At 59.9% G+C, this 27,345-nt stretch overlaps 1 protein-coding gene across 1 annotated transcript; it reads right to left on the bottom strand.

Moving 5' to 3' along the window:
* Positions 1-1,001: 1,001 nt before the first annotated feature.
* LOC144733631 (src substrate cortactin-like) lies at positions 1,002-27,206 on the bottom strand. The gene is given in 17 exon segments (XM_078615658.1): positions 1,002-3,367; positions 4,952-4,987; positions 6,022-6,301; positions 7,637-7,717; positions 8,756-8,828; positions 8,830-8,881; positions 8,884-8,940; positions 9,879-9,947; positions 12,261-12,317; positions 14,354-14,464; positions 16,070-16,180; positions 16,855-16,905; positions 17,854-17,968; positions 19,027-19,147; positions 22,580-22,653; positions 23,987-24,068; positions 27,139-27,206. Coding segments are annotated over 16 exon segments (1,503 nt in total). The 5' UTR covers position 24,068; positions 27,139-27,206; the 3' UTR covers positions 1,002-3,233.
* Positions 27,207-27,345: the final 139 nt, after the last annotated feature.

Genomic DNA, 27,345 nt, shown 5'->3' on the forward strand with positions numbered 1-27,345 from the left:
TGAGTTCGTGAGTGGGTGAATGAGTGAGCGGGTGAGTGGGTGGGTGAGTGAGTAGCTGAATTGGTGGGTGGGTGAGTGAGTGGGAGAGTTTGCGACCCTGGTGCGGCCGGGTACGGGTATGGAATCAAAACCCGTTTGCGACCTCTGCTGTGAACTCAGGGAAATGGCCATCGTGAACCCCACCCACCCACACGGCCACCGTGAACCCCACCCACCCACATGGCCATCGTGAACCCCACCCACCCACACGGCCATCGTGAACCCCACCCACCCACACGGCCATCGTGAACCCCACCCACCCACACGGCCATCGTGAACCCCACCCACCCACACGGCCATCGTGAACCCCACCCACCCACACGGCCGTCGTGAACCCCACCCACCCACACGGCCGTCGTGAACCCCACCCACCCACACGGCCGTCGTGAACCCCACCCACCCACACGGCCATCGTGAACCCCACCCACCCACACGGCCATCGTGAACCCCACCCACCCACACGGCCGCCGTGAACCCCACCCACCCACACGGCCATCGTGAACCCCACCCACCCACACGGCCATCGTGAACCCCACCCACCCACACGGCCATCGTGAACCCCACACACCCACACGGCCATCGTGAACCCCACTCACCCACACGGCCACAGTGAACCCCACCCACCCACACGGCCATCGTGAACCCCACACACCCACACGGCCATCGTGAACCCCACTCACCCACACGGCCATCGTGAACCCCACTCACCCACACGGCCACAGTGAACCCCACCCACCCACACGGCCATCGTGAACCCCACCCACCCACACGGCCATCGTGAACCCCACACACCCACACGGCCATCGTGAACCCCACTCACCCACACGGCCATCGTGAACCCCACCCACCCACACGGCCATCGTGAACCCCACCCACCCACACGGCCATCGTGACCCCCACCCACCCACACGGCCATCGTGAACCCCACCCACCCAGTGACACGGCGTAGTGAACCCGGCAAATTTCGGAGTGGAAATGTGTGGATATAATTCTTTGCTTAAAAAATACACTGCCGTCATTAACATCACAATCAACATCATCATAATAATACACATGAACAGTCATGATGAATTACATCATAAGCATCAGCATCATCGGCATCATCATCATCAGCATCATCGGCATCATCATCAGCATCATCGCCATCATCATCAGCATCATCGGCATCGTCATCAGCATCATCGGCATCATCGCCATCATCATCAGCATCATCGTGGGCATCGTCATAAGCATCATCAGCATTATCGCCATCATCATCATCAGCATCGTCATCAGCACCACAGACATCTGTGGGCAATGAGTTGGAATGCAAAAATAACCAAAATACCCTATTAACCAAAAGACCCTATTAACCGCAAAATCATGTTTAGCCCCACAACCCTATCAACCGCCAAAGGTCTATTAACGCCCGCACCCTATTAACCACCAAACCCTATTAACCACAAAAACCCTATTAACCACCAAACCCTATTAACCACCAAACCGGGGTAGTGACAGTGGCAGGGGTAGTGACACAGACAGTGACACAGACAGAGACACACACAAACACACACACAGAGAACACAGACACACACAGAGACACAGACACAGTGACACAGACAGAGACACAGACACACACAGAGACACAGACACAGTGACACAGACAGAGACACAGACAGAGACAAAGCAAAGAACAAAGAACCCCCGTATAGCCTTTAACAGACTGTTGGGGCAAGTGCTGTTAGCGAGCACCTATGAAAGCAGAGACACAGACAGTGACACAGAGACACAGACACACACACAGAGACACACACAGAGACACAAACACAGGGACACACACAGTGACACAGTGACACACACAGAGACACACAAAGTGACACAGACAGGGGTAGTGTTAGAGACAGTGACACACACACACAGACAGAGACAGACAGTGACACACACAGACAGTGACACAGACAGAGACACAGACACAGTGACACAGACAGAGACACACACAGAGTAACACAGACAGAGACACACACAGAGACACACACAGTGACACACACAGATACAGACACAGAGACAGACACAGAGACACACACAGTGACACACACAGTGACACACACAGAGACGCACACAGAGACACACACACACAGTAACACAGACAGAGACACACACATAGTGACACACACAGAGACACAGACAGAGACACACATAGACAAAGACACAGACAGAGAGACACACACAGACAGTGACACAGACAAGAGACACACACACAGTGACACACACAGAGACACACACAGAGACACACAGAGACACACACAGAGACACACAGTGACACACACAGAGACACACACAGAGACACACAGTGACACACACACAGAGACACACACAGAGACACACAGAGACACACACACAAAGACACACACAGAGACTCACACACACAGACACACACAGACACAGAGACACACAGACAGGGGTAGTGTTTATGTTTTACACGTTGACTGCTAAATGGAATGAGTGTTTTGTAAGTCACGAGGTGCGTCACGAGGTTGCAATCATTTGTCACCGTCCATCATCGTCATCACCATCGTTACCTTCGTCACCATCACCATCGTCACCATCATCGTCATCATCGTCATCATCGTCATCGTCACCATCATCGTCATCATCGTCATCGTCACCATCATCGTCATCATCGTCACCATCGTCACCGTCCGTCATCATCGTCACCATCATCGTCACCATCATCGTCACCATCATCGTCATCGTCACCATCATCGTCACCATCGTCACCATCATCGTCACCATCATCGTCACCATCATCGTCACCATCATCGTCACCATCATCATCACCATCGTCACCATCATCGTCACCATCGTCACCGTCCGTCATCATCGTCACCATCATCGTCACCATCATCGTCACCATCATCGTCACCATCGTCACCATCATCGTCACCATCATCGTCACCATCATCGTCATCGTCACCATCATCGTCACCATCGTCACCATCATCGTCACCATCGTCACCATCGTCACCATCGTCACCGTCCGTCATCATCGTCACCATCATCGTCACCATCATCGTCACCATCATCGTCACCATCATCGTCATCGTCACCATCATCGTCATCATCGTCACCATCATCGTCACCATCATCGTCACCATCATCGTCATCGTCACCATCGTCACCATCATCGTCACCATCGTCACCATCATCACTGTGAGCTACTGCAGCTCCACGTAGTTTGCGGGGAAGAGTCCGTGCAGGCCGCGGCAGGAGCCCCTCCACCAGCCCTCGTCCACCATCTCGATGTCGGTGATCGCTTCGCCCGGGTCAAACGAGATCTCATCGTCACCCGCTACGCACACGCACACACACGCACGCGCACGCGCACACGCACGCACGCACACGCACACACACACGCAGACACATACACACGCACGCTCGCACACGCACACACGCAGACGCACGCACGCACGCACACGCACGCACACACGCACGCACACAAACACACACACACGCACGCACACGCACACACGCAGACGCACGCACGCACACGCACGCACACGCACGCACACACACACACACACGCACGCACACACGCACGCACACACGCGCACGCACACACACGCACGCACACACATACACACACACGTGCACACATACACACGCTCACACACATACACGCACGCGCGCACACATCCACGCACACACACATACACGCACGCACACGCACACACACACGCACGCACGCACACGCACACACGCACGCACGCACGCACGCACACGCACGTACGCACACGCACGCGCACGCACATACACGCACGCACGTACACACGCATACACACAAGGATGCGCACACACACAGCCGGTGAGCGGGTGGGTGGGCGGATGAGTGGATGAGTGGATGAGTGGGTGAGTGGATGAGTGGGTGAGTGAGTGGGTGAGTGGATGAGTGGGTGAATGGGTGAGTGGATGAGTGGATGAGTGGATGAGTGGGTGGGTGAGCGGGTGAGTGGATGAGTGGGTGAATGGGTGAGTGGATGAGTGGATGAGTGGGTGGGTGAGCGGGTGAGTGGGTGGGTGGGTGAGTGAATGAGTGGGTGGGTGGATACGTTTGAAGAGTGAGTGGGTGAGTGGATGAGTGGGTGAGTGGGTGAGTGGGTGAGTGGATAAGTTTGAAGAGTGAGTGGGTGAGTGGGTGAGTGGATGAGTGAGTGGGTGGGTGAGTGGGTGGGTGATTGGGTGAGTGGGTGGGTGATTGGGTGAGTGGGTGGGTGATTGCGTGGGTGAGTGGGTGGGTGATTGGGTGGGTGAGTGGGTGGGTGAGTGGGTGAGTGGGTGGGTGAGTGGATGGGTGAGTGGGTGGTGAGTGAGTGGATGGGTGAGTGGGTGGATGAGTGGGTGATTGGGTGGGCGAGTGGGTGGGTGAGTGGATGGGTGATTGGGTGAGTGAGTGGATGGGTGAGTGGATGGAGGAGTGAGTGGATGGAGGAGTGAGTGGATGGGTGAGTGGGTGGTTGAGTGAGTGAGTGGGTGAGTCAGTGAGTGGGTGGATGAGTGGGTGAGTGGATGGGTGAGTGGATGGAGGAGTGAGTGGATGGGTGAGTAAGTGGATGGGTGAGTGAGTGAGTGAGTCAGTGAGTGGGTGAGTGAGTGGGTGGGTGAGTGGATGGGTGAGTGGATGGGTGAGTGAGTGGATGGGTGAGTGGATGGGTGAGTGAGTGGATGGGTGAGTGGATGGGTGAGTGAGTGGGTGAGTGAGTGGGTGAGTGAGTGGATGGAGGAGTGAGTGGATGGGTGAGTGGGTGGGTGAGTGGATAGATGAGTGAGTGGGTGGGTGAGCAGGTGGGCGAGTGGGTGGGTGACTGAGTGGGCGAGTGGGTGAATTGGTGGGTGAGTGAGTGAGTGGGTGAGTAGATGGATGAGCAGGGTGTCTCACCCGCTTGATAGTCGTAGAGGGCAACTGCAGTGACCCCTGCAACACCGAAACCGAGAATTACGACCAATCACAGCACCACCTCCACCCCTACCCCTACCCCCATCACTGTGCAGAGCGATCGCCGCCTCTCCTACTGGCAGGAACCTCTTACAAAGCGAGTCACCAGAGTCGGTGAGAATTTGCTTGGTAAGGAAGTGGAATCATGAACATCTACAGATCTGTTTGAATCTCTCTCTCTCTCGACAGACCAGCTGAAGCCTCCAGTAGGCCACGTGTGGCTCCACCCACTGGGAACCCCTCCCCCCTCTGACCCACCCAGTCACTCGCTCACCCAGTCACTCGCTCGCTCACTCGCTCACCCAGTCACTCGCTCGCTCACTCGCTCACCCAGTCACTCGCTCACCCACTCGCTCACTCGCTCACCCACTCGCTCACCCGGTCACCCACCCAATCACCCACTCAGTCACCCTCTCAGTCACCCACCCACTTAATAATTCACCCAGTCACTCACTCGCTCACCCACCCACCCACCCACCCACTCACCCACCCACCCACCCACCCACCCACCCACTCACTCACTCACCCACCCACCCACCCACTCACTCACCCACCCACCCACTCACTCACTCACTCACCCACCCACCCATTCACCCACTCACCCACCCACCCATTCACCCACCCACCCACCCACTCATTCACCCACCCACCCACTCATTCACCCACCCACCCACCCACTCATTCACCCACCCACCCACCCACTCATTCACCCACCCACCCACCCACTCATTCACCCACCCACCCACCCACTCATTCACCCACCCACCCACCCACTCATTCACCCACCCACCCACTCACCCACCCACCCACCCACCCGCCCACTCACTCACCCACCCGCCCACTCACTCACCCACCCACCCACCCACCCACTCACTCACTCACCCACCCACCCACTCACTCACTCACCCACCCACCCACTCACTCACCCACCCACCCACCCACTCACTCACCCACCCACCCACCCACTCACTCACCCACCCACCCACCCACTCACCCACCCAACCCCCCCTCACCTTGCTGCTGCTGCTGCTCCTCATCTCCATGGTAACCGGGCTGCTGCTGCTCGTTTCCACGGTAACCGGGCTGCTGCTGCTGTTCGTCGTCAGGGTAACGGGCCTCCTCGTATTCGGGCTCCGCGGCGGGGGCGGCCGCGTCATCATCGTCTCCATGGCGACCGGGCTGCTGCTGCTGCTGCGGCTCGTTACCACGGTAACGGACCTCCTCGTACGCGTGGTCCTGGTCGCCGTGACGACCAGAGTCGTCCACCTCCTCGTAGAGACTCGGAGGCTCGGCCTGTGGGGAGGGGGGGGGGAGGGGGGTGGGGGGAGGAGGGGGTGGGGGTGAGCGGGGGATTATTATACGGTGGCTAGGAGATGTTGACTACCTCGCCCGGTGCGCAGGAGGTCGTGGGTTTGATCCCGACCCTGACGATGCCTGCTGCTGCTGCTGTAGATTAGGAGTCTGCGTCTCTCTCTCATCATCATCACGGTGGCTAGGAGATGTTGACTACCTCGCCTGGTGTGCAGGAGGTCGTGGGTTCGATCCCGACCCTGACGATGCCTGCTGCTGCTGTAGATTAGGAGTCTGCGTCTCTCTCTCATCATCATCACGGTGGCTAGGAGATGTTGACTACCTCGCCTGGTGTGCAGGAGGTCGTGGGTTTGATCCCGACCCTGACGATGCCTGCTGCTGCTGCTGTATATTTGGAGTCTGCGTCTCTCTCTCATCATCATCACGGTGGCTAGGAGATGTCGACTACCTCGCCTGGTGCGCAGGAGGTCGTGGGTTCGATCCCGACCCTGACGATGCCTGCTGCTGCTGTAGATTAGGAGTCTGCGTCTCTCTCTCATCATCGTCACGGTGGGCTAGGAGATGTTGACTACCTCGCCTGGTGTACAGGAGGTCGTGGGTTTGATCCCGACCCTGACGATGCCTGCTGCTGCTGTAGATTAGGAGTCTGCGTCTCTCTCATCATCATCACGGTGGCTAGGAGATGTTGACTACCTCGCCTGGTGCGCAGGAGGTCGTGGGTTTGATCCCGACCCTGATGATGCCTGCTGCTGCTGTAGATTAGGAGTCTGCGTCTCTCTCTCATCATCATCACGGTGGCTAGGAGATGTTGACTACCTCGCCTGGTGCGCAGGAGGTCGTGGGTTCAATCCTGACCCTGACGATGCCTGCTGCTGCTGTAGATTAGGAGTCTGCGTCTCTCTCTCATCATCATCACGGTGGCTAGGAGATGTTGACTACCTCGCCTGGTGTGCAGGAGGTCGTGGGTTCAATCCTGACCCTGACGCCTGCTGCTGCTGCTGCTGTAGATTTGGAGTTTGCGTCTCTCTCTCATCATCATCATCACGGTTATCGGGTACCCGGTTGCGACCTCTGCGTGGCAGCTTTGCCAGAAGCCCCAGAAAATATTCAGTGCTGCGGACGCGAAAGCTTCAAGTCTAGATCAAGCTAGTTGACGTGTGTGATGATTGTGATCACGATCGTGGTGATTGTGATCACGATCGTGGTGATTGTGACCACTATTCTACTGATTGTGATCACGATCGTGGTGATTCTGATCACGATGGTGCAGATTGTAATCACGATGGTGCTGATTGTAATCATGGTTGTGAGCCTTGCCTCAGCATGGATCTTGGGGGTGGCTGCTACTGCTGCTGCTGTCGCTGCTGCTGCTGCTTTCTTCTGAGCGGCCGCTTCAGCCTGAGAAGCAGAGAGAAGCAGAGAGAAGCAGAGAAACAGGGATCATAGAAGCACAACACAGACATGGGGGGTGGACGGGGTGGGGGTGGGGGAGGACACGGGGGGGGGGGAGACACTGGGGGACACGGGGGTGGAGACACGGGGGGGAGACACTGGGGGAGACACGGGGGTGGAGACACGGGGAGAGACACGGGGGGGAGACACGGGGGGGGAGACACGGGGGGGAGACACGGGGGGGAGACACTGGGGGAGACACGGGGGGAGACACGGGGGGGAGACACGGGGGGAGACACGGGGGGGGAGACACGGGGGGGAGACACTGGGGGGAGACACGGGGGGAGACACGGGGGGGAGACACGGGGGGGAGACACGGGGGGGAGACACGGGGGGAGACACGGGGGGGAGACACTGGGGGAGACACGGGGGGGGGGGGGGGGGAGGAGGGAGACACGGGGGGGAGACACGGGGAGGAGACACGGGGAGGAGACACGGGGGGGAGACACGGGGGGAGACACGGGGGGGAGACACGGGGGGGAGACACGGGGGGGAGACACGGGGGGGAGACACGGGGGGGAGACACGTGGGGGGAGACACGGGGGGAGACACGGGGGGGGAGACACGGGGGGGAGACACTGGGGGAGACACGGGGGGAGACACGGGGGGGAGACACGGGGGGGAGACACGGGGGGAGACACGGGGGGAGACACGGGGGGAGACACGGGGGGAGACACGGGGGGGAGACACGGGGGGGAGACACGGGGGGGAGACACGGGGGGAGACACGGGGGGGAGACACTGGGGGAGACACGGGGGGGGGGGGGGAGGAGGGAGACACGGGGGGAGACACGGGGGGGAGACACGGGGGGGGAGGGAGACACGGGGGGGGGGAGACACGGGGGGGGGGGGGAGACACAGGGGGGTGGAGATACAGGGAGGAGACACGGGGGGGGGGGAGACACCGGGGCGGGAGACACAGGGGGTGGAGACACGTGGGGGGAGACACCCGTGGGGGTGGACGTGGGGCTAGACCGTGACCGACCTTGCGAGCCTCCTCCTCCTCCTCCTCCCGCTCCTCCTGCTGCCGTTTCTCTTTGGCCGCTGCTGCCGTCGCCCGCCGCGTTCGATTGGGGGGCCCGGCGCGGGGAGGGGGGCTGCTGCTTGCTGCCTCCTCCTGCGCTAGCTTCTCAAAGCGTGCACGCAGATTGCCTGCAGCGCCGGCCTTGGCTGCACGCGGGGAGACGCGGGGAGACGCGGGGAGACAAGGGGAGACACGGTGAGACGCGGGGGAGACGCGGTGAGACGCGGGGAGACGCGGGGGGAGACGCGGGGAGACACGGGGGGAGACGCGGGGAGACGCGGGGAGACGCGGGGAGACGCGGGGAGACACGGGGGGAGACGCGGGGAGACGCGGGGAGACGCGGGGAGACGCGGGGAGACACAGGGGGAGACGCGGGGAGACGCGGGGAGACGCGGGGGGAGACGCGGGGAGACACGGGGGGAGACGCGGGGGAGACGCGGGGAGACGCGGGGAGACGCGGGGAGACACAGGGGGAGACGCGGGGAGACGCGGGAGACGCGGGGAGACGCGGGGAGACGCGGGGAGACGCGGGGAGACGCGGGGAGACGCGGGGAGACGCGGGGAGACGCGGGGAGACACGGGGAGACAAGCGGGGAGACGCGGGGAGACGCGGGGAGACAGGCGGAGACGCGGGGAGACGCGGGGAGACACGGGGAGACGCGGGGAGACGCGGGGAGACGCGGGGAGACGCGGGGAGACACGGGGAGACACGGGGAGACAGGCGGAGACGCGGGGAGACAGGGGGAGACACGGTGAGACGTCGGGGAGACACGGGGAGACGCGGGGAGACAGGGGGAGACAGGGGGAGACGCGGGGAGACGCGGGGAGACGCGGGGGAGACGCGCGGGGAGACGCGCGGGGAGACGCGGGGAGACACGGGGAGACACGGGGAGACACGGGGAGACGCGGGGAGACGCGGGGAGACACGGGGAGACACGGGGAGACACGGGGAGTGGGTGAATGGGTGGCTGGGTGGCTGGGTGACTCTGGTGAGTGGGTGGGTGAAGTGGGGTGGGTGACTGAGTGGGTGAGTGGGTGACTGGGGGGGTGAGTGAGTGAGTGGGTGACAGGCGAGTCACTCCACCGGCCTCCACAGGCTGTGTGCGTTCGTAGCTGGAGGACGGCCCCTTCATCTCCTCAAAGGAGGCGGCCGCTCTGCACACAGACACACACACAGACACACACACACAGACACACACACAGACACACACACACACAGACACACACACAGACAGACACACAGACACACACACACACACAGACACACACACACACAGATACACAACACAGACACACACAGACACACACACACAGACACACACACACACAGACACACACAGACACACACACAGACACATCCACACACACACAGACACACACGGACACACACAGACACACACGGACACACAGACACACACACACAGACACACACACAGACACACACACACAGACACACAGAGACATACACACACACAGACACACACACACACACACGGACATAGACACATGGGACACACGGACACACTCGGACACATGGACATACGGACAGGCACAAAGACGCACACACACGGACATGAAGAGATATGGCGAGCAATAAGGAGACCCACCCACAAACTCACCAACCCAGTCACTCACCCACTCACCCACTCACTCACACACTCACTCACCCACCCACATCTCACTAACCCACCCGTTCACTCACTCACAAACTCACCTGCTCACCCACTCACTCATCAACCCACGTACTAATTCACTCACTCACTCACCCACTCACTCACCCACCCACTCACTCACCCACCCGTTCACTCACTCACCCACTCACTCACCCACTCACAATCTCACCCACCCGTTCACTCACTCACTCACTCACCCACTCACTCACCCACCCACTCACCCACCCACCCGTTCACTCACTCACCCACTCACTCACCCACTCACAATCTCACCCACCCGTTCACTCACTCACTCACTCACCCACTCACTCACCCACCCACTCACCCACCCACCCGTTCACTCACTCACTCACTCACTCACCCGCTCACTCACCCACTCACAATCTCACCCGCTCAACCACCCACTCACTCATCAACCCACACACTAATTCACTCACCCAACTGTTCACTCACCCACCCACCCACCCGTTCACTCACTCACTCACTCACCTACCCACTCTCTCACTCACTCACCCACTCACTCACCCACCCACTCACCCACCCACCCGTTCACTCACTCACTCACCCCGCTCACTCACCCATTCACAATCTCACCCGCTCAACCACCCACTCACTCATCAACCCACACACTAATTCACTCACCCAACTGTTCACTCACCCACCCACCCACGCGTTCACTCACTCACTCACTCACCTACCCACTCTCTCACCAACTCACTCACTCACCCACTCACTCACCCACCTAGTGCTATATGAATGCCGTGTGCAGTGCTAATGGTTTGAGTGGACGAGTGGGCGACTGATCGAGTGGGCGAGTGGATGAATGAGAAAGTGAGCGAGTGAGTGACCGAGTGGGCGAGTGAGCGAATGATCGAGTGGACGAATGATCAAGCGAGTGAGCGAGGTGGACGACCGATCGAGTGACCGAGTGGGCGACTGATCGAGTGGATGAGTAGGCGAGTGATCAAGCGATCGAACGATCGAGTGAGTGGACGAATGATCAACTGATCGAGTGGGTGAGTGATTGAGTTGGCTAGTTGGTGAGTGAATGAGTGGAGGAGTGGGTGAGTTGGTGAGTGATCGAGTGGGTGAGTGCATGAGTGGGTGAGTGCATGAGTGGGTGAGTGCATGAGTGGGTGAGTGCATGAGTGGGTGAGTGCATGAGTGGGTGAGTGCATGAGTGGGTGAGTGCATGAGTGGGTGAGTGCATGAGTGGGTGAGTGCATGAGTGGGTGAGTGCATGAGTGGGTGAGTGAATGAGTGGAGGAGTGGGTGAGTTGGTGAGTGATCGAGTGGGTGAGTGCATGAGTGGGTGAGTGCATGAGTGGGTGAGTGCATGAGTGGGTGAGTGCATGAGTGGGTGAGTGAATGAGTGGAGGAGTGGGTGAGTTGGTGAGTGATCGAGTGGGTGAGTGCATGAGTGGGTGAGTACATGAGTGATAAAGTGGGTGAGTGATCTAGTGAGCGAGTGATCAAGTGGGCGAGTGATTGAGTGGGTGAGTTGGTGAGTGATTGAGTGGGTGAGTGATTGAGTTGGCTAGTTGTTGAGTGGACGAGTGAGCGAGTGGGGTGAGTGATAAAGTGGGTGAGTGATAAAGTGGGTGAGTGAGCGAGTGGGCGAGTGGGTGAGTGATTGAGTGAGCGAGTGGGGCGACGTGAGCGAGTGGATGAGTGGGCGAGTGAGAGAGTGGGTGAGTGAGTGAGTGAGCGAGTGGGTGAGTGAGCGAGTGAGCGAGTGGGCGAGTGAGCGAGTGAGCGAGTGATTGAGTGGGCGAGTGGGTGAGTGATCGGTACCTTGTCCACCCGGTCGCTTTGCACTCCAAATTTACCTCCAAAGCCCTTGGAGTAATCTGAGAAAAACAGAAACACAGACGGTGAGTGGGTGGGTGAGTGACTGGGTGAGTGAGTGGGTGGGTGGGTAGGTGAGTGGGTGGGTGAGTGGGTGGGTGACTGGGTGAGTGGGTGGGTGAGTGGGTGGGTGAGTGACTGGGTGAGTGAGTGGGTGGGTGGATAGGTGACTGGGTAGGTGACTGGGTGAGTGAGTGGGTGGGTGGGTAGGTGAGTGGGTGCGTGAGTGACTGGGTGAGTGAGTGGGTGGGTGGGTAGGTGAGTGGGTGGGTGACTGGGTGAGTGGGTGGGTGGGTGGGTGGGTGAGTGGGTGGGTGGGTGAGTGGGTGGGTGGGTAGGTGAGTGGGTGGGTGACTGGGTGAGTGGGTGGGTGGGTGACTGGGTGAGTGGGTGGGTGGGTGAGTGGGTGGGTGGGTGAGTGGGGGTGGTGAGTGACTGGGTGAGTGAGTGGGTGGGTGGGTGGGTGGGTGGGTAGGTGAAGTGGGTGAGTGGGTGGGTGAGTGGGTGGGTGAGTGACTGGGTGAGTGAGTGGGTTGGGTGAGTGAATGGGTGGGTAGGTGACTGGATGGGTGACTGGGTGAGTGAGTGGGTAGGTGAGTGGGTGGGTGAGTGAGTAGGTGAGTGAGTGGGTGGGTGGGTAGGTGACACTGGGTAGGTGACTGGGTGAGTGAGTGGGTGGGTGGGTAGGTGAGTGGGTGAGTGAGTGACTGGGTGAGTGAGTGAGTGAGTGGGTGAGTGAGTGGGTGAGTGGTTGGGTGAGTGAGTGGGTGGGTAGGTGACTGGATGGGTGACTGGGTGAGTGAGTGAGTGGGTGGGTGAGTGAGTGGGTAGGTGAGTGGGTGGGTGAGTGACTGGGTGAGTGAGTGGGTGAGTGAGTGGGTGGGTAGGTGGGTGACTGGGTGAGTGAGTGGGTGGAGTGGGTAGGTGACTGGATGGATGACTGGGTGAGGTGAGTGGGTGGGTGTGAGTGAGTAGGTGAGTGAGTGGTGGGTGGGTGAGTGGGGTGGGTAGGTGAGTGACTGGGGTGAGTGAGTGGGTGAGTGGGTAGGTGACTGGATGGATGACTGGGTGAATGAGTGGGTTGGGGTGAGTGAGTAGGTGAGTGAGTGAGGTGGGTGAGTGGGTGGGTAGGTGACTGGATGGGTGACTGGTGAGTGAGTGAGTGGGTAGGTGACTGGGTGGGTGACTGGGTGGGGTGACTGGGTGAGTGGTGTAGGTGACTGGGTGGGTGGAGCTGGGTGAGTGAGTGGGTGGGTGAGTGAGTAGGTGATGTGACTGGGGTGGGTGAGTGAGTGGGTAGGTGACTGGGGTAGGTGACTGGGGTGAGTGAGTGGGTGTGGGTGAGTGAGTAGGTGAGTGACTGGGTGAGTGAGTGGGTGGGTGGGGTAGGTGACTGGGTGAGTGAGTGGGTGAGTGAGTGGGTGGGTGGGTGAGTAGGTGAGTGACTGGGTGAGTGATTGGGTGGGTGGGTAGGTGACTGGGTGGGTGACTGGGTGAGTGAGTGGGTGGGTGAGTGAGTGGGTGGGTAGGTGACTGGGTGGGTGACTGGGTGAGTGAGTGAGTGGGTGAGTGAGTGGGTGAGTGGCAAAGTGAGTGAGTGGCTGAGTGAGTGGCAGAGTGAGCGAGCGGCTGAGGGTGTTTGCGAGTGAGTGGCTGAGGTGAGCGAGTGGTTGAGTGAGTGGTTGAGTGAGCGAGTGGCTGAGTGAGTGAGAGTGGCTGAGTGAGTGAGTGGCTGAGTGAGTGAGTGGCTGAGTGAGTGAGTGAGCGAGCGGTTTGAGTGAGTGAGTGGCTGAGTGAGTGAGTGGTTGAGTGAGTGGCTGAGTGAGTGGCTGAGTGAGTGAGTGGCTGAGTGAGTGAGTGAGTGAGCGAAGTCGAGTGAGCGAGCGAGCGAGTGAGTGCTGCGTGAGTGAGTGAGTGGCTGAGTGGCTGAGTGAGTAGTTAAGTGAGTAGTTGAGTGAGTGCTGAGTGGAGAGAGCGACTGTGAGCGAGTAAGTGAGCGAGCTGAGCGAGCGAGGAGCGGGCTGAGTGAGCGAGCACCCCTGCTGCGACTGGTGGAGCGGCTGGCGCCCCTGGTACTCAAATCCGAGCGCCGACTCGTCCACGCGGTCCGACTGCACCCCAAACTGCCCTCCAAAGCCCTTCTTGTAGTCTGTGGGGAAGGGGACGCAGCAGCAGCAGCAGCAGCGGCAGCAGTAGCAGTAGAAGCAGCAGCAGCAGTAGAAGCAGCAGTAGTAGTCGTAGCAGCAGCAACAACAGCAGCAACAGCAGCATGGCCACCGTGCCCCCGTCCACTCGCGTCTCTCCGTGTCTCTCTCCGTGTCTCTCCCCGCGTCTCTCCCCGTGTCTCTCTCCCCGCGTCTCTCTCCCCGCGTCTCTCTCCCCGCATCTCTCTCCCCGTCTCTCTCCCCGTATCTCTCTCCCCGTCTCTCTCCCCGTGTCTCCCCGCGTCTCTCTCCCCGTGTCTCCCCGTGTCTCTCCCCGTCTCTCTCCCCGTCTCTCTCCCCGTGTCTCTCCCGTGTCTCTCTCCGTGTCTCTCTCCGTCTCTCTCCGCGTCTCTCCCCGTGTCTGTCTCCGCGTCTCTCCCCGCGGTCTCTGTCCCCGCGTCTCTCCCCGTGTCTCTCTCCCCGTGTCTCTCTCCCCGTGTCTCTCTCCCCGTGTCTCCCCGCGTCTCTCTCCGCGTCTCTCTCCCCGTGTCTCTCTCCCCGTGTCTCCCCGCGTCTCTCCCCGCGTCTCTCCCCGTGTCTCTCCCCGTCTCTCTCCCCGTGTCTCTCCCCGCGTCTCTCCCCGTGTCTCCCCGTGTCTCTCCCCATGTCTCTCTCCCCGTCTCTCCCCGTGTCTCTCCCCGTGTCTCCCCCCCGCGTGTCTCCTCCCACGTGTCTCCCCGTGTCTCTCCCTCTCTCCCCGTGTCTCTCCCCGCGTCTCTCCCTCTCCCCGCGTCTCTCCCTGTCCCCGTGTCCTCTCCTTCCCCCGTGTCTCTCTCCCCGTGTCTCTCCCCGCGTCTCTCCCTCTCCCCGCGTCTCTCCCTCTCCCCCCGTGTCTCTCCCTGTCCCCGTGTCTCTCCTTCCCCCCGTGTCTCTCTCCCCCGTGTCTCTCCGCACCTGTCTGCGATTCGTGCTGTGCCACCTTCTCCTTGTGCTCCCAGCCGTGCGCCACCTTGTCTCTCCCCGTGTCTCCCCGTGTCTCCCCGTGTCTCCCCGTGTCTCCCCCCACGTGTCTCCCCCCATGTGTGTCCCCCCACGTGTCTCCCCGTGTCTCCCCCCCCGCGTGTCTCCCCGTGTCTCCCCTGTGTCTCTCCCTCTCTCCCCGTGTCTCTCCCTCTCCCCGTGTCTCTCCCCACGTCTCTCCCTCTCCCCCCGTGTCTCTCTCTGTCCCCGTGTCTCTCCTTTCCCCACGTGTCTCTCTCCCCGTGTCTCTCCGCACCTGTCTGTGATTCGTGCTGTGCCACCTTCTCCTTGTGCTCCCAGCCGTGCGCCACCTTGTCTCTCCCCGTGTCTCCCCGTGTCTCCCCGTGTCTCCCCGTGTCTCCCCCACGTGTCTCCCCCCACGTGTCTCCCCCCACGTGTCCTCCCCGTGTCTCCCCCCCGCGTGTCTCCTCCCACGTGTCTCCCCGTGTCTCCCTGTGTCTCTCCCTCTCTCCCCGTGTCTCTCCCTCTCCCCGTGTCTCTCCCCACGTCTCTCCCTCTTCCCCCGTGTCTCTCCCTGTCCCCGTGTCTCTCCTTTCCCCACGTGTCTCTCTCCCCGTGTCTCTCCGCACCTGTCTGTGATTCGTGCTGTGCCACCTTCTCCTTGTGCTCCCAGCCGTGCGCCACCTTGTCCACGCGGTCGCTCTGCACGCCAAACTTGCCCCCGAAGCCCTGAGCGTAGTCTGCCACAAAGACAAAGGGGTCCCCCCCTCCCAGCTTAGCCTCCACCCACTGCAGAGGCAAGTGCTGTTTCGCAGCGACTGCGGGTGATGATGACGATGGTGACGATGGTGATGATGACGATGGTGACGATGGGGGTGATGGGGGTGATGATGATGGTGACCATGGCGATGATGACGATGGCAATGATGGGGGTGATGATGATGACGACGACGACGATGATGATGGTGATGATGGTGATGATGGTGATGATGACGGTGGTGATGATGATGTTGATGATTATGGTGATGATGATGGTGGTGATGGGGTGATGATGACGATGGTGATGATGATGACGATGGTGATGATGGCGATGATGACGATGATGATGACGATGATGACGATGATGGTGATGATGATGATGATGGGGGTGATGTTGATGACGATGGTGATGATGGGGGATGATGATGGGGGGTGATGATGGTGATGATGGTGATGATGGTGATGATGGTGATGATGGCGATGGTGATGATTATGATGATGGTGATGAAGGTGATGTTGATGATTGTGATGTTGATGATTGTGATGATGATGATTGTGATGATGATGATTGTGATGATGATTGTGATGATGATTGTGATGATAACGATGGTGATGATGGTGATGTTGACAATGACCACGACTCAGGGTTTGTCACCTTTCTGAGACACGTGCTTCTCCGCCTTGGCCTTGTACTCAAAGCCAGAGCCGCCTGCCGAACACAAAGACAAAGATCCCCCGTGTAGCCTCAACAGACTGTCGGGGCAAAGTGCACCAGGCCAGCACCACGCCCGGCCGACTTTGTCTCCCCTAGCGGCGATGTTTACCACACACCGCTACACCAGGTACTCCATTTCAGGCCGAGGCGACCTAGGGGAGGGCCCAGGATCGGTTCAGATAATCGTCACCGGTGTTGATGGGGGTGACCCCCACCCACACGGCCATCGTGAACCCCACCCACCCACACGGCCATCGTGAACCCCACCCACCCACACGGCCATCGTGAACCCCACCCACACACACGGCCGTCGTGAACCCCACCCACCCACACGGCCGTCGTGAACCCCACCCACCCAGTGACACGGCCATCGTGAACCCCACCCACCCACACGGCCATCGTGAACCCCACCCACCCACACGGCCGTCGTGAACCCCCCATCATCACCACCATCATCATCACCAGCATCACCAACATTACCACCATCGTCATCATCATCACCAACATTACCACCACGATCATCATCATCACCATCACCACCATCATCATCAACACCACGATCATCATCGCCATCATCATTCCTCATCCGCCCCCCCTCTCTCCCTGCTACTCATCTTGATCCCTGTCTCCCCGTCTCTCTTTCCCCCGTGTCTCCCTCCCCATGTCTCCCCGTGTCTCCCCGCGTCTCTTTCCCCGTGTCTCCCCGTGTCCTCCCGTGTCTCCCCGCGTCTCCCCGCGTCTCCCCGCGTCTCCCCGTGTCTCTCTCCCCGTGTCTCTCTCCCCGTGTCTCCATGTGTCTCCCCGCGTCTCCCCGTGTCTCTCTCCCCGTGTCTCCCTCCCCCGCGTCTCCCCGCGTCTCCCCGCGTCTCCCCGCGTCTCCCCGCGTCTCCGTGTGTCTCCCCGCGTCTCTCCGCGTCTCCCCGCGTCTCCCCGCGTGTCTCACCTTGTCTACGCGGTCGCTCTCCACTCCGAAGCGACCCCCGAAGCCACGAGCGCCGTCCGTCTGCGACGAGTGCAGAGCCAGCCGGGACGAGTACTCGTGTCCCACGGCACTCTGCGCACACGGCGCACAGAGAGACACGCAGAGAGACCACGCAGAGAGAGACGCAGAGAGAGCAGAGAGACACACAGAGAGAAAGAGACAGAGAGAGACAGAGAGACACACAGTGAGACGCAGAGAGAGAGACGCAGAGAGAGACGCAGAGAGAGAGAGAGACAGAGACAGAGAGAGACACACACAGAGACAGAGAGACGCAGGGAGAGGGACGCAGAGACAGAGAGAGACACACACAGAGACAGAGAGAGACACACACACAGAGACAGAGAGACGCAGGGAGAGGGACGCAGAGAGACAAAGAGAGACACACACAGAGACAGAGAGAGACACACACAGAGACAGAGAGAGACACACACAGAGACAGAGAGACGCAGGGAGAGGGACGCAGAGAGACACAGAGAGACACACACAGAGACAGAGAGAGACACACACAGAGACAGAGAGACGCAGAGAGACGCACACAGAGAGGGACACACAGTGTGTCTCACCCTACCCTGCGTGCGTGTGGCCCCCTGTCTCCACGCCGTGTCTCCCCCCCCCTCCGCCCCCCCCCCCCTCTCCCCAGCCCGTGTCTCCCCACCCCCCCCTCCCCACCCACCCTCCCCCCCCCACCCCCCACCCCTCTCCCCACCCCCCACCCTCCCCACCCCCCTACCCCACTCCCCACCCCACCCCCCACCCCCACCTTGTCCATGCGGTCCGTCTCCACGCCGTAGCGACCACCCCCACCCCCCCTACCCCCCCCACCCCTCTCCACCCCCATCTCTCTCCCGTGTCTCCCCCACCCCGTGTCTCCCCCCCCACCCCCCCACCCCACCCCCCACCCCCCCCACCCTCCCCCCCCCACCTTGTCCATGCGGTCCGTCTCCACGCCGTAGCGACCCCCACCCCCCACCCCCCCACTCCACCCCCCCCCCGTGTCTCCCCCCCTCTCTCTCCCCCCCTCTCTCCCACCCCCTCTCCCCACGCCGTGTCTCCCCCCCACCCCACCCCCTACCCCCCCCACCCTCCCCCCCACCCTCTCCCCCCACCCTCCCCCGCCACCCCCCCCCCACCTTGTCCATGCGGTCCGTCTCCACGCCGTAGCGACCCCCGTAGCCGTGTGAGGAGCTGGGCCCGTCGCGCTGGGCGTGGTCACGGTGCTCGCTCGATACCTCGGCACGCAGCGCGTCCAGGCTGAGACACGGGGACAACGGAGACACGGGGAGACGCGGGGAGACGCGGGAGACGCGGGGAGACGCGGGGAGACGCGGGGAGACGCGGGGAGACGCGGGGAGACGCGGGGAGACGCGGGAGACAGGGAGAGACACGGGAGACGCGGGGAGACACGGGGAGACGTGGGAGACACGGGGAGACGCGGGGAGACGCGGGGAGACGCGGGGAGACACGGGGAGACGCGGGGAGACACGGGGAGAAGCGGGAGACAGGGAGAGACACGCGAGACGCGGGGAGACACGGGGAGACGTGGGAGACGCGGGGAGACGCGGGGAGACGCGGGGAAACACGGGGAGACGCGGGGAGACACGGGGAGGCGCGGGGAGACACGGGGAGACGCGGGAGAGAGCGGGAGACAGGGAGAGACACGCGAGACGCGGGGAGACACGGGGAGACGTGGGAGACGCGGGGAGACGCGGGGAGACCGCGGGGGAAACACGGGGAGACGCGGGGAGACACGGGGAGGCGCGGGGAGACACGGGGAGACGCGGGGAGAAGCGGGAGACAGGGAGAGACACGCGAGACGCGGGGAGACACGGGGAGACGTGGGAGACGCGGGGAGACGCGGGGGAGACGCGGGAGACAGGGAGAGACACGCGAGACCGCGGGGGAGACACGGGGAGACGTGGGAGGCGCGGGGAGACACGGGGAGACGCGGGGAGACGCGGGGAGACGCGGGGAGAAGCGGGAGGACAGGGAGAGACACGCGAGACGCGGGGAGACACGGGGAGACGTGGGAGACGCGGGGAGACGCGGGGAGACGCGGGGAGACGCGGGGAGACGCGGGGAGACGCGGGGAGACGCGGGGAGACGCGGGGAGACGCGGGGAGACGCGGGAGACAGGGAGAGACACGGGAGACGCGGGGAGACACGGGGAGACGTGGGAGACACGGGGGAGACGCGGGGAGACGCGGGGAGACGCGGGGAGACGCGGGGAGACGCGGGGAGACGCGGGGAGACGCGGGGAGACGCGGGGGAGACGCGGGGAGACGCGGGGAGACAAGGGGAGACAAGGGGAGACACGGGGAGACACGGGGATAGAGACACGGGGAGACGCGGGGAGACACGGGGAGACACGGGGAGACGCGGGGAGACACGGGGAGGCACGGGGAGACGCGGGGAGACACGGGGAGACACGGGGAGACAAGGGGAGACACGGGGAGACACGGGGAGACGCGGGGAAACACGGGGAGACGCGGGGAGACGCAGGGAGACACGGGGAGACACGGGGAGACGCGGGGAGACATGGAGTGACACGGGAGACACAGAGAGACACAGGGGACAGAGACACGGGGAGAGACACGGGGAGAGAGACACAGGGAGACATGGAGTGACCACGGGGAGACACAGAGAGACACAGGGGACAGAGACACGGGGAGAGACACGGGGAGAGAGACACAGGGAGACATGGAGTGACACGGGGAGACACAGAGAGACACAGGGGACAGAGACACGGGGAGAGACACGGGGAGAGAGACACAGGGAGACATGGAGTGACACGGGGAGACACAGAGAGACACAGGGGACAGAGACACGGGGAGAGACACGGGGAGAGAGACACAGGGAGACATGGAGTGACACGGGGAGACACGGAGAGACACGGGGAGAGAGACACGGGGAGAGAGACACAGGGAGACATGGAGTGACACGGGGAGACACAGAGAGACACAGGGGACAGAGACACGGGAGAGACACGGGGAGAAAGACACAGGGAGACATGGAGTGACACGGGGAGACACGGAGAGACACGGGGAGAGAGACACGGGGATAGAGACACGGGGACAGAGACACGGGGACAGAGACACGGGGAGACACGGGGGACACGGGGAGACACAGAGAGACACAGGGGACAGAGACACGGGGAGAGACACGGGGAGAGAGACACAGGGAGAGAGACACGGGGAGACACAGGGAGACATGGAGTGACACGGGGAGACACAGAGAGACACGGGGAGAGAGACACGGGGAGAGAGACACGGGGAGAGAGACACGGGGAGAGAGACACGGGGACAGAGACACGGGGAGAGACACGGGGAGGGAGACACAGGGAGACATGGAGTGACACGGGGAGACACGGAGAGACACGGGGAGAGAGACACGGGGAGAGACACGGGGAGAGAGACACAGGGAGACATGGAGTGACACGGGGAGACACGGAGAGACACGGGGAGAGAGACACGGGGACAGAGACACGGGGAGACACGGGGAGACACGGGGAGACACGGGGAGACACGGGGAGACACGGGGAGACACGGGGAGACACGGGCAGACAGGGATCAAGATGAGTAGCAGGGAGAGAGGGGGGGCGGATGAGGAATGATGATGGTTATGATGACGGTGATGATGATGATGGTGGTGGTGATGATGATGGTGGTGGTGGTGATGATGATGGTGGTGGTGATGATGATGGTGGTGGTGATGACGATGGTGATGATGATGGTGGTGATGGTGATGGTGGTGATGATGGTGGTGGTGATGACGATGGTGATGATGGTGGTGATGATGGTGACGATGGTGGTGATGATGATGGTGATGATGATGACGATGGTGGTGATGATGATGACGATGGTGATGATGATGTTGATGTCTATGATGGTGGTGATGATGATGACGATGGTGGTGATGGTGATGATGATGTTGATGTCTATGATGGTGGTGATGATGATGATGTTGGTGACGATGATGATGTTGATGTCTATGATGGTGGTGACGATGATGATGTTGATGATGATGATGTTGGTGACGATGATGATGTTGGTGATGATGATGTTGGTGACGATGATGATGTTGACGATGATGATGTTGGTGACGATGATGTTGATGATGATGATGTTGGTGACGATGATGTTGATGATGTTGATGATGTTGATGTTGATGATGTCTATAATGTCTATGATGTCTATGATGCTGGTGATGATGTTGGTGATGATGATGATGATGATGACGATGATAATGATGTTGATGATGATGATGATGACGATGTTGATGATGACGATGACGATGATGACGACGACGATGATGATGACGATGATGATGACGATGATGATGACGATGATGATGACGATGATGACGACGATGATGATGACGATGATGATGACGATGATGATGACGATGATGATGACGATGATGACGACGACGATGACGATGATGACGATGATGATGACGATGATGACGATGATGACGATGATGACGACGATGATGATGACGATGATGATGACGATGATGATGACGATGATGATGACGATGATGACGATGATGACGATGATGATGACGATGATGATGACGATGACGATGATGACGACGATGATGACGATGATGATGACGTTGATGACGACGATGATGACGATGATGATGATGATGACGATGACAATGATGACGACGTCTCCTCCTCACCTGAAGTGCTCCTGTCGACCAGACCCCTCAACCGTCTTCGCCCCCCAGCGTTGGTCCTTCTCAGAGACATCGTTCTGATGCGCACAGACACACACACAAATAAAAAATAAACCCGTAAAAAACAAAGTGTGTCACTATAAATCCTTTATATGCGTGGCGGCTAGAGTCCTCTCGTCCTCTGGCTTGAGATGGCTGCCACCTATGGGTCAGATGATTGCCTGCCAGCGTTAAGCAATTGGTAATTACATATAATATATTTTTTTTCACGAAAATCAATTGTCACGCACAACGAGTCTGTGTGCAAAATGTCAGCTCGATTGGATCACGGGAAGTGGGTTAAAAAACGACCGAAAGATTTGCACGGTCGTAAGCAAGCGAGCAAGCGAACTTAATATAAAGGATTTTAAAAGGTGTCGGTTTTGTTACCAGACAGAAGGGTACAAAAACACAATTATCAATTTTTTTTACTGGCAGATGAGGTTCCAATGGAATAAACGGCACGGCGCACCATCTTGCGTGTGTGCGTTCGCACGCGTGTGTGTAGCGTGTGTGTAGCGTGTGTGTAGCGTGTGTGTAGCGCGTGTGTAGCATGTGCGTGCGTGTGTGTAGTGTGTGTGTAGCGTGTGTGTAGTGTGTGTAGCGTGTGTGTAGCGCGTGTGTAGCGCGTGTGTAGCGTGTGTGTGTAGCGTGTGTGTAGCGTGTGTGTAGCGTGTGTGTAGCGTGTGTGTAGCGTGTGTAGTGTGTGTAGCGTGTGTGTAGCGTGTGTGTAGCGTGTGTAGCGCGTGTGTAGCGTGTGTGTAGCGTGTGTGTAGTGTGTGTGTGCGTGTGCGTAGTGTGTGTGTAGTGTGCGTGTGCGTGTGTAGCGTGTGTGTAGCGTGTGTAGCGCGTGTGTAGCGTGTGTGTAGCGTGTGTGTAGTGCGTGTGCGTGTGTAGCGTGTGCGTGCGTGTGTGTAGTGTGTGTGTAGTGTGCGTGTGTAGTGCGTGCGTGCGTGTGTGTAGTGTGTGTAGCGTGTGTGTAGCGTGTGTGTGTAGCGTGTGTGTAGCGCGTGTGTAGCGTGCGTGCGCGTGTGCGCGTGTGTGTAGCGTGCGTGCGCGTGTGTGTAGCGTGCGTGCGTGTGCGCATGCGCGTGTGCGCGTGTGTGTAGCGTGCGTGCGTGTGCGCATGCGCGTGTGCGCGGTGTGTGTAGCGTGCGTGCGCGTGTGTGTAGCGTGCGTGCGTGTGCGCATGCGCGTGTGCGCGTGTGTGTAGCGTGTGTGTAGCGTGTGTGTGTAGTGCGTGCGTAGCGCGTGTGCGTGTGTGTAGCGTGTGTATAGCGTGTGTGTAGCGTGTGTGTAGCGTGGTGTGTGCGTGCGTGCGTGCCTAGCGCGTGTGTAGCGTGTGTGTAGCGTGTGTGTAGCGTGTCTCACCACGAAGTCTGGGTCTGTCTCCCAGTCGTCGTCAGCCTCCACGTCCACGGAGACTTTGTGTCCAGCGGACGCCTTCCACATCCTGCGGCCAGCCACGTCATCATCATCATCATCAGCAGCAGCAGCAGCGTCATCATCATCAGCAGCAGCAGCAGAAGCAGCATCATCATCATCAGCAGCGTCATCAGTAGCAGCAGCGTCATCATCATCAGCAGCAGCAGCAGCAGCAGCAGCGTCATCAGCAGCAGCAGAAGCAGCATCATCATCATCAGCAGCAGCGTCATCATCATCAGCAGCAGCAGCAGCGTCATCATCATCATCATCAGCAGCAGCAGAAGCAGCATCATCATCATCAGCAGCAGCGTCATCAGCAGCAGCAGAAGCAGCATCATCATCATCAGCAGCAGCGTCATCATCATCAGCAGCAGCAGCAGCGTCATCATCATCATCATCAGCAGCAGCAGCAGCATCGTCATCATCATCAGCAGCGTCATCATCATCATCAGCAGCAGCATCAGCAGCGTCATCATCATCAGCAGCAGCAGCAGCGTCATCATCATCATCAGCAGCAGCAGCAGAAGCAGCGTCATCATCAGCAGCAGCGTCATCATCATCAGCAGCGTCATCAGCAGCGTCATCAGCATCATCATCATCAGCAGCAACAGCATTATCATCAACAGCAGCAGCAGTATCATCAGCAGCAGCAACAGCATCGTCATCATCATCAGCAGCAGCGTCATCATCAGCAGCATCGTCATCATCATCAGCAGCAGCGTCATCATCAGCATCATCATCAGCAGCGTCATCATCAGCATTATCATCATCATCAGCAGCATCGTCAGCAGCATCGTCATCAGAAGCAGCAGCGTCATCATCAGCATCATCATCAGCAGCGTCATCATCAGCATTATCATCATCATCAGCATCATCATCAGCAGCATCGTCATCAGAAGCAGCAGCGTCATCATCAGCATCATCATAATCAGCAGCATCTGAAACCTATGGTAAGGAGCCTCAGTTTGGCTCAGTGAGACTCAGTCTGGCTCAGTGAGACTCAGTCTGGCTCAGTGAGACTCAGTCTGGCTCTGTGAGCCTCAGTCTGGCTCAGGGAGCCTCAGTCTGGCTCCGTGAGCCTCAGTCTGGCTCAGGGAGCCTCAGTCTGGCTCAGGGAGCCTCAGTCTGGCTCAGTGAGACTCAGTCTGGCTCTGGCTCTGTGAGCCTCAGTCTGGCTCTGTGAGCCTCAGTCTGGCTCTGTGAGACTCAGTCTGGCTCAGGGAGCCTCAGTCTGGCTCAGTGAGACTCAGTCTGGCTCTGGCTCTGTGAGCCTCAGTCTGGCTCTGTGAGCCTCAGTCTGGCTCTGTGAGCCTCAGTCTGGCTCAGGGAGCCTCAGTCTGGCTCCGTGAGCCTCAGTCTGGCTCAGGGAGCCTCAGTCTGGCTCAGGGAGCCTCAGTCTGGCTCAGTGAGACTCAGTCTGGCTCTGGCTCTGTGAGCCTCAGTCTGGCTCTGTGAGCCTCAGTCTGGCTCTGTGAGACTCAGTCTGGCTCAGGGAGCCTCAGTCTGGCTCAGTGAGACTCAGTCTGGCTCTGGCTCTGTGAGCCTCAGTCTGGCTCTGGCTCTGTGAGCCTCAGTCTGGCTCTGTGAGCCTCAGTCTTGCTCTGTGAGCCTCAGTCTGGCTCAGGGAGCCTCAGTCTGGCTCAGGGAGCCTCAGTCTGGCTCCGTGAGCCTCAGTCTGGCTCAGGGAGCCTCAGTCTGGCTCAGGGAGCCTCAGTCTGGCTCCGTGAGCCTCAGTCTGGCTCTGTGAGCCTCAGTCTGGCTCAGTGAGACTCAGTCTGGCTCAGGGAGTCTCAGTCTGGCTCTGGCTCTGTGAGCCTCAGTCTGGCTCAGCGAACCTCAATCTGGCTCCGTGAGCCTCAGTCTGGCTCAGGGAGTCTCAGTCTGGCTCTGTGAGTCTCAGCGATTAACATTGAACCCTATAGTAGTAGAAGCCTCAGCCTGGCTCCGTGAGCCTCAGCCTGGCTCCGTGAGCCTCAGCCTGGCTCCGTGAGCCTCAGCCTGGCTCCGTGAGCCTCAGCCTGGCTCCGTGAGCCTCAGCCTGGCTCCGTGAGCCTCAGCCTGGCTCCGTGAGCCTCAGCCTGGCTCCGTGAGCCTCAGCCTGGCTCCGTGAGCCTCAGCCTGGCTCCGTGAGCCTCAGCCTGGCTCCGTGAGCCTCAGCCTGGCTCCGTGAGCCTCAGCCTGGCTCCGTGAGCCTCAGCCTGGCTCCGTGAGCCTCAGCCTGGCTCCGTGAGCCTCAGCCTGGCTCCGTGAGCCTCAGCCTGGCTCCGTGAGCCTCAGCCTGGCTCCGTGAGCCTCAGCCTGGCTCCGTGAGCCTCAGCCTGGCTCCGTGAGCCTCAGCCTGGCTCCGTGAGCCTCAGCCTGGCTCCGTGAGCCTCAGCCTGGCTCCGTGAGCCTCAGCCTGGCTCCGTGAGCCTCAGCCTGGCTCCGTGAGCCTCAGCCTGGCTCCGTGAGCCTCAGCCTGGCTCCGTGAGCCTCAGCCTGGCTCCGTGAGCCTCAGCCTGGCTCCGTGAGCCTCAGCCTGGCTCCGTGAGCCTCAGCCTGGCTCCGTGAGCCTCAGCCTGGCTCCGTGAGCCTCAGCCTGGCTCCGTGAGCCTCAGCCTGGCTCCGTGAGCCTCAGCCTGGCTCCGTGAGCCTCAGCCTGGCTCCGTGAGCCTCAGCCTGGCTCCGTGAGCCTCAGCCTGGCTCCGTGAGCCTCAGCCTGGCTCCGTGAGCCTCAGCCTGGCTCCGTGAGCCTCAGCCTGGCTCCGTGAGCCTCAGCCTGGCTCCGTGAGCCTCAGCCTGGCTCCGTGAGCCTCAGCCTGGCTCCGTGAGCCTCAGCCTGGCTCCGTGAGCCTCAGCCTGGCTCCGTGAGCCTCAGCCTGGCTCCGTGAGCCTCAGCCTGGCTCCGTGAGCCTCAGCGATTAACACTGAAACGATGGGCCACGCCTGTGCCGAGCATAAACACACACAGAAGGAAATTATCCCGATAAAACTGGTAACTTTCTCGCGGCGGCAACGTTGGTAACAATGTAACGTTCTTAATGGTTATAAGAGAACGTTGTTGGTATTCGTAGTAATTAAAATAAAATGTAAATGTTCGTAAAGGGAGCGGCACTTACTTTAAATGATTCTGCGGTGGTAGCTGACGGAGAAAACCACGTGACCCCGTCACACCTCTACATCCGGTTTCGACGCCCACTTCCGGTGAGTTTTATTTTTTATAAAATGGGGAAAGGATGACGAAATTATATTATTTAGACTTTCAGCGGAAGATTTAAAAGATGTTATTTCATGGTCGTTCGTGTTTTTTTTAAATATTTTAGCAG

This window comes from Lampetra planeri, chromosome 48 (assembly GCF_965212315.1).
Source record: "Lampetra planeri chromosome 48, kcLamPlan1.2.h2, whole genome shotgun sequence".
Lineage (NCBI taxonomy): Eukaryota > Metazoa > Chordata > Hyperoartia > Petromyzontiformes > Petromyzontidae > Lampetra > Lampetra planeri.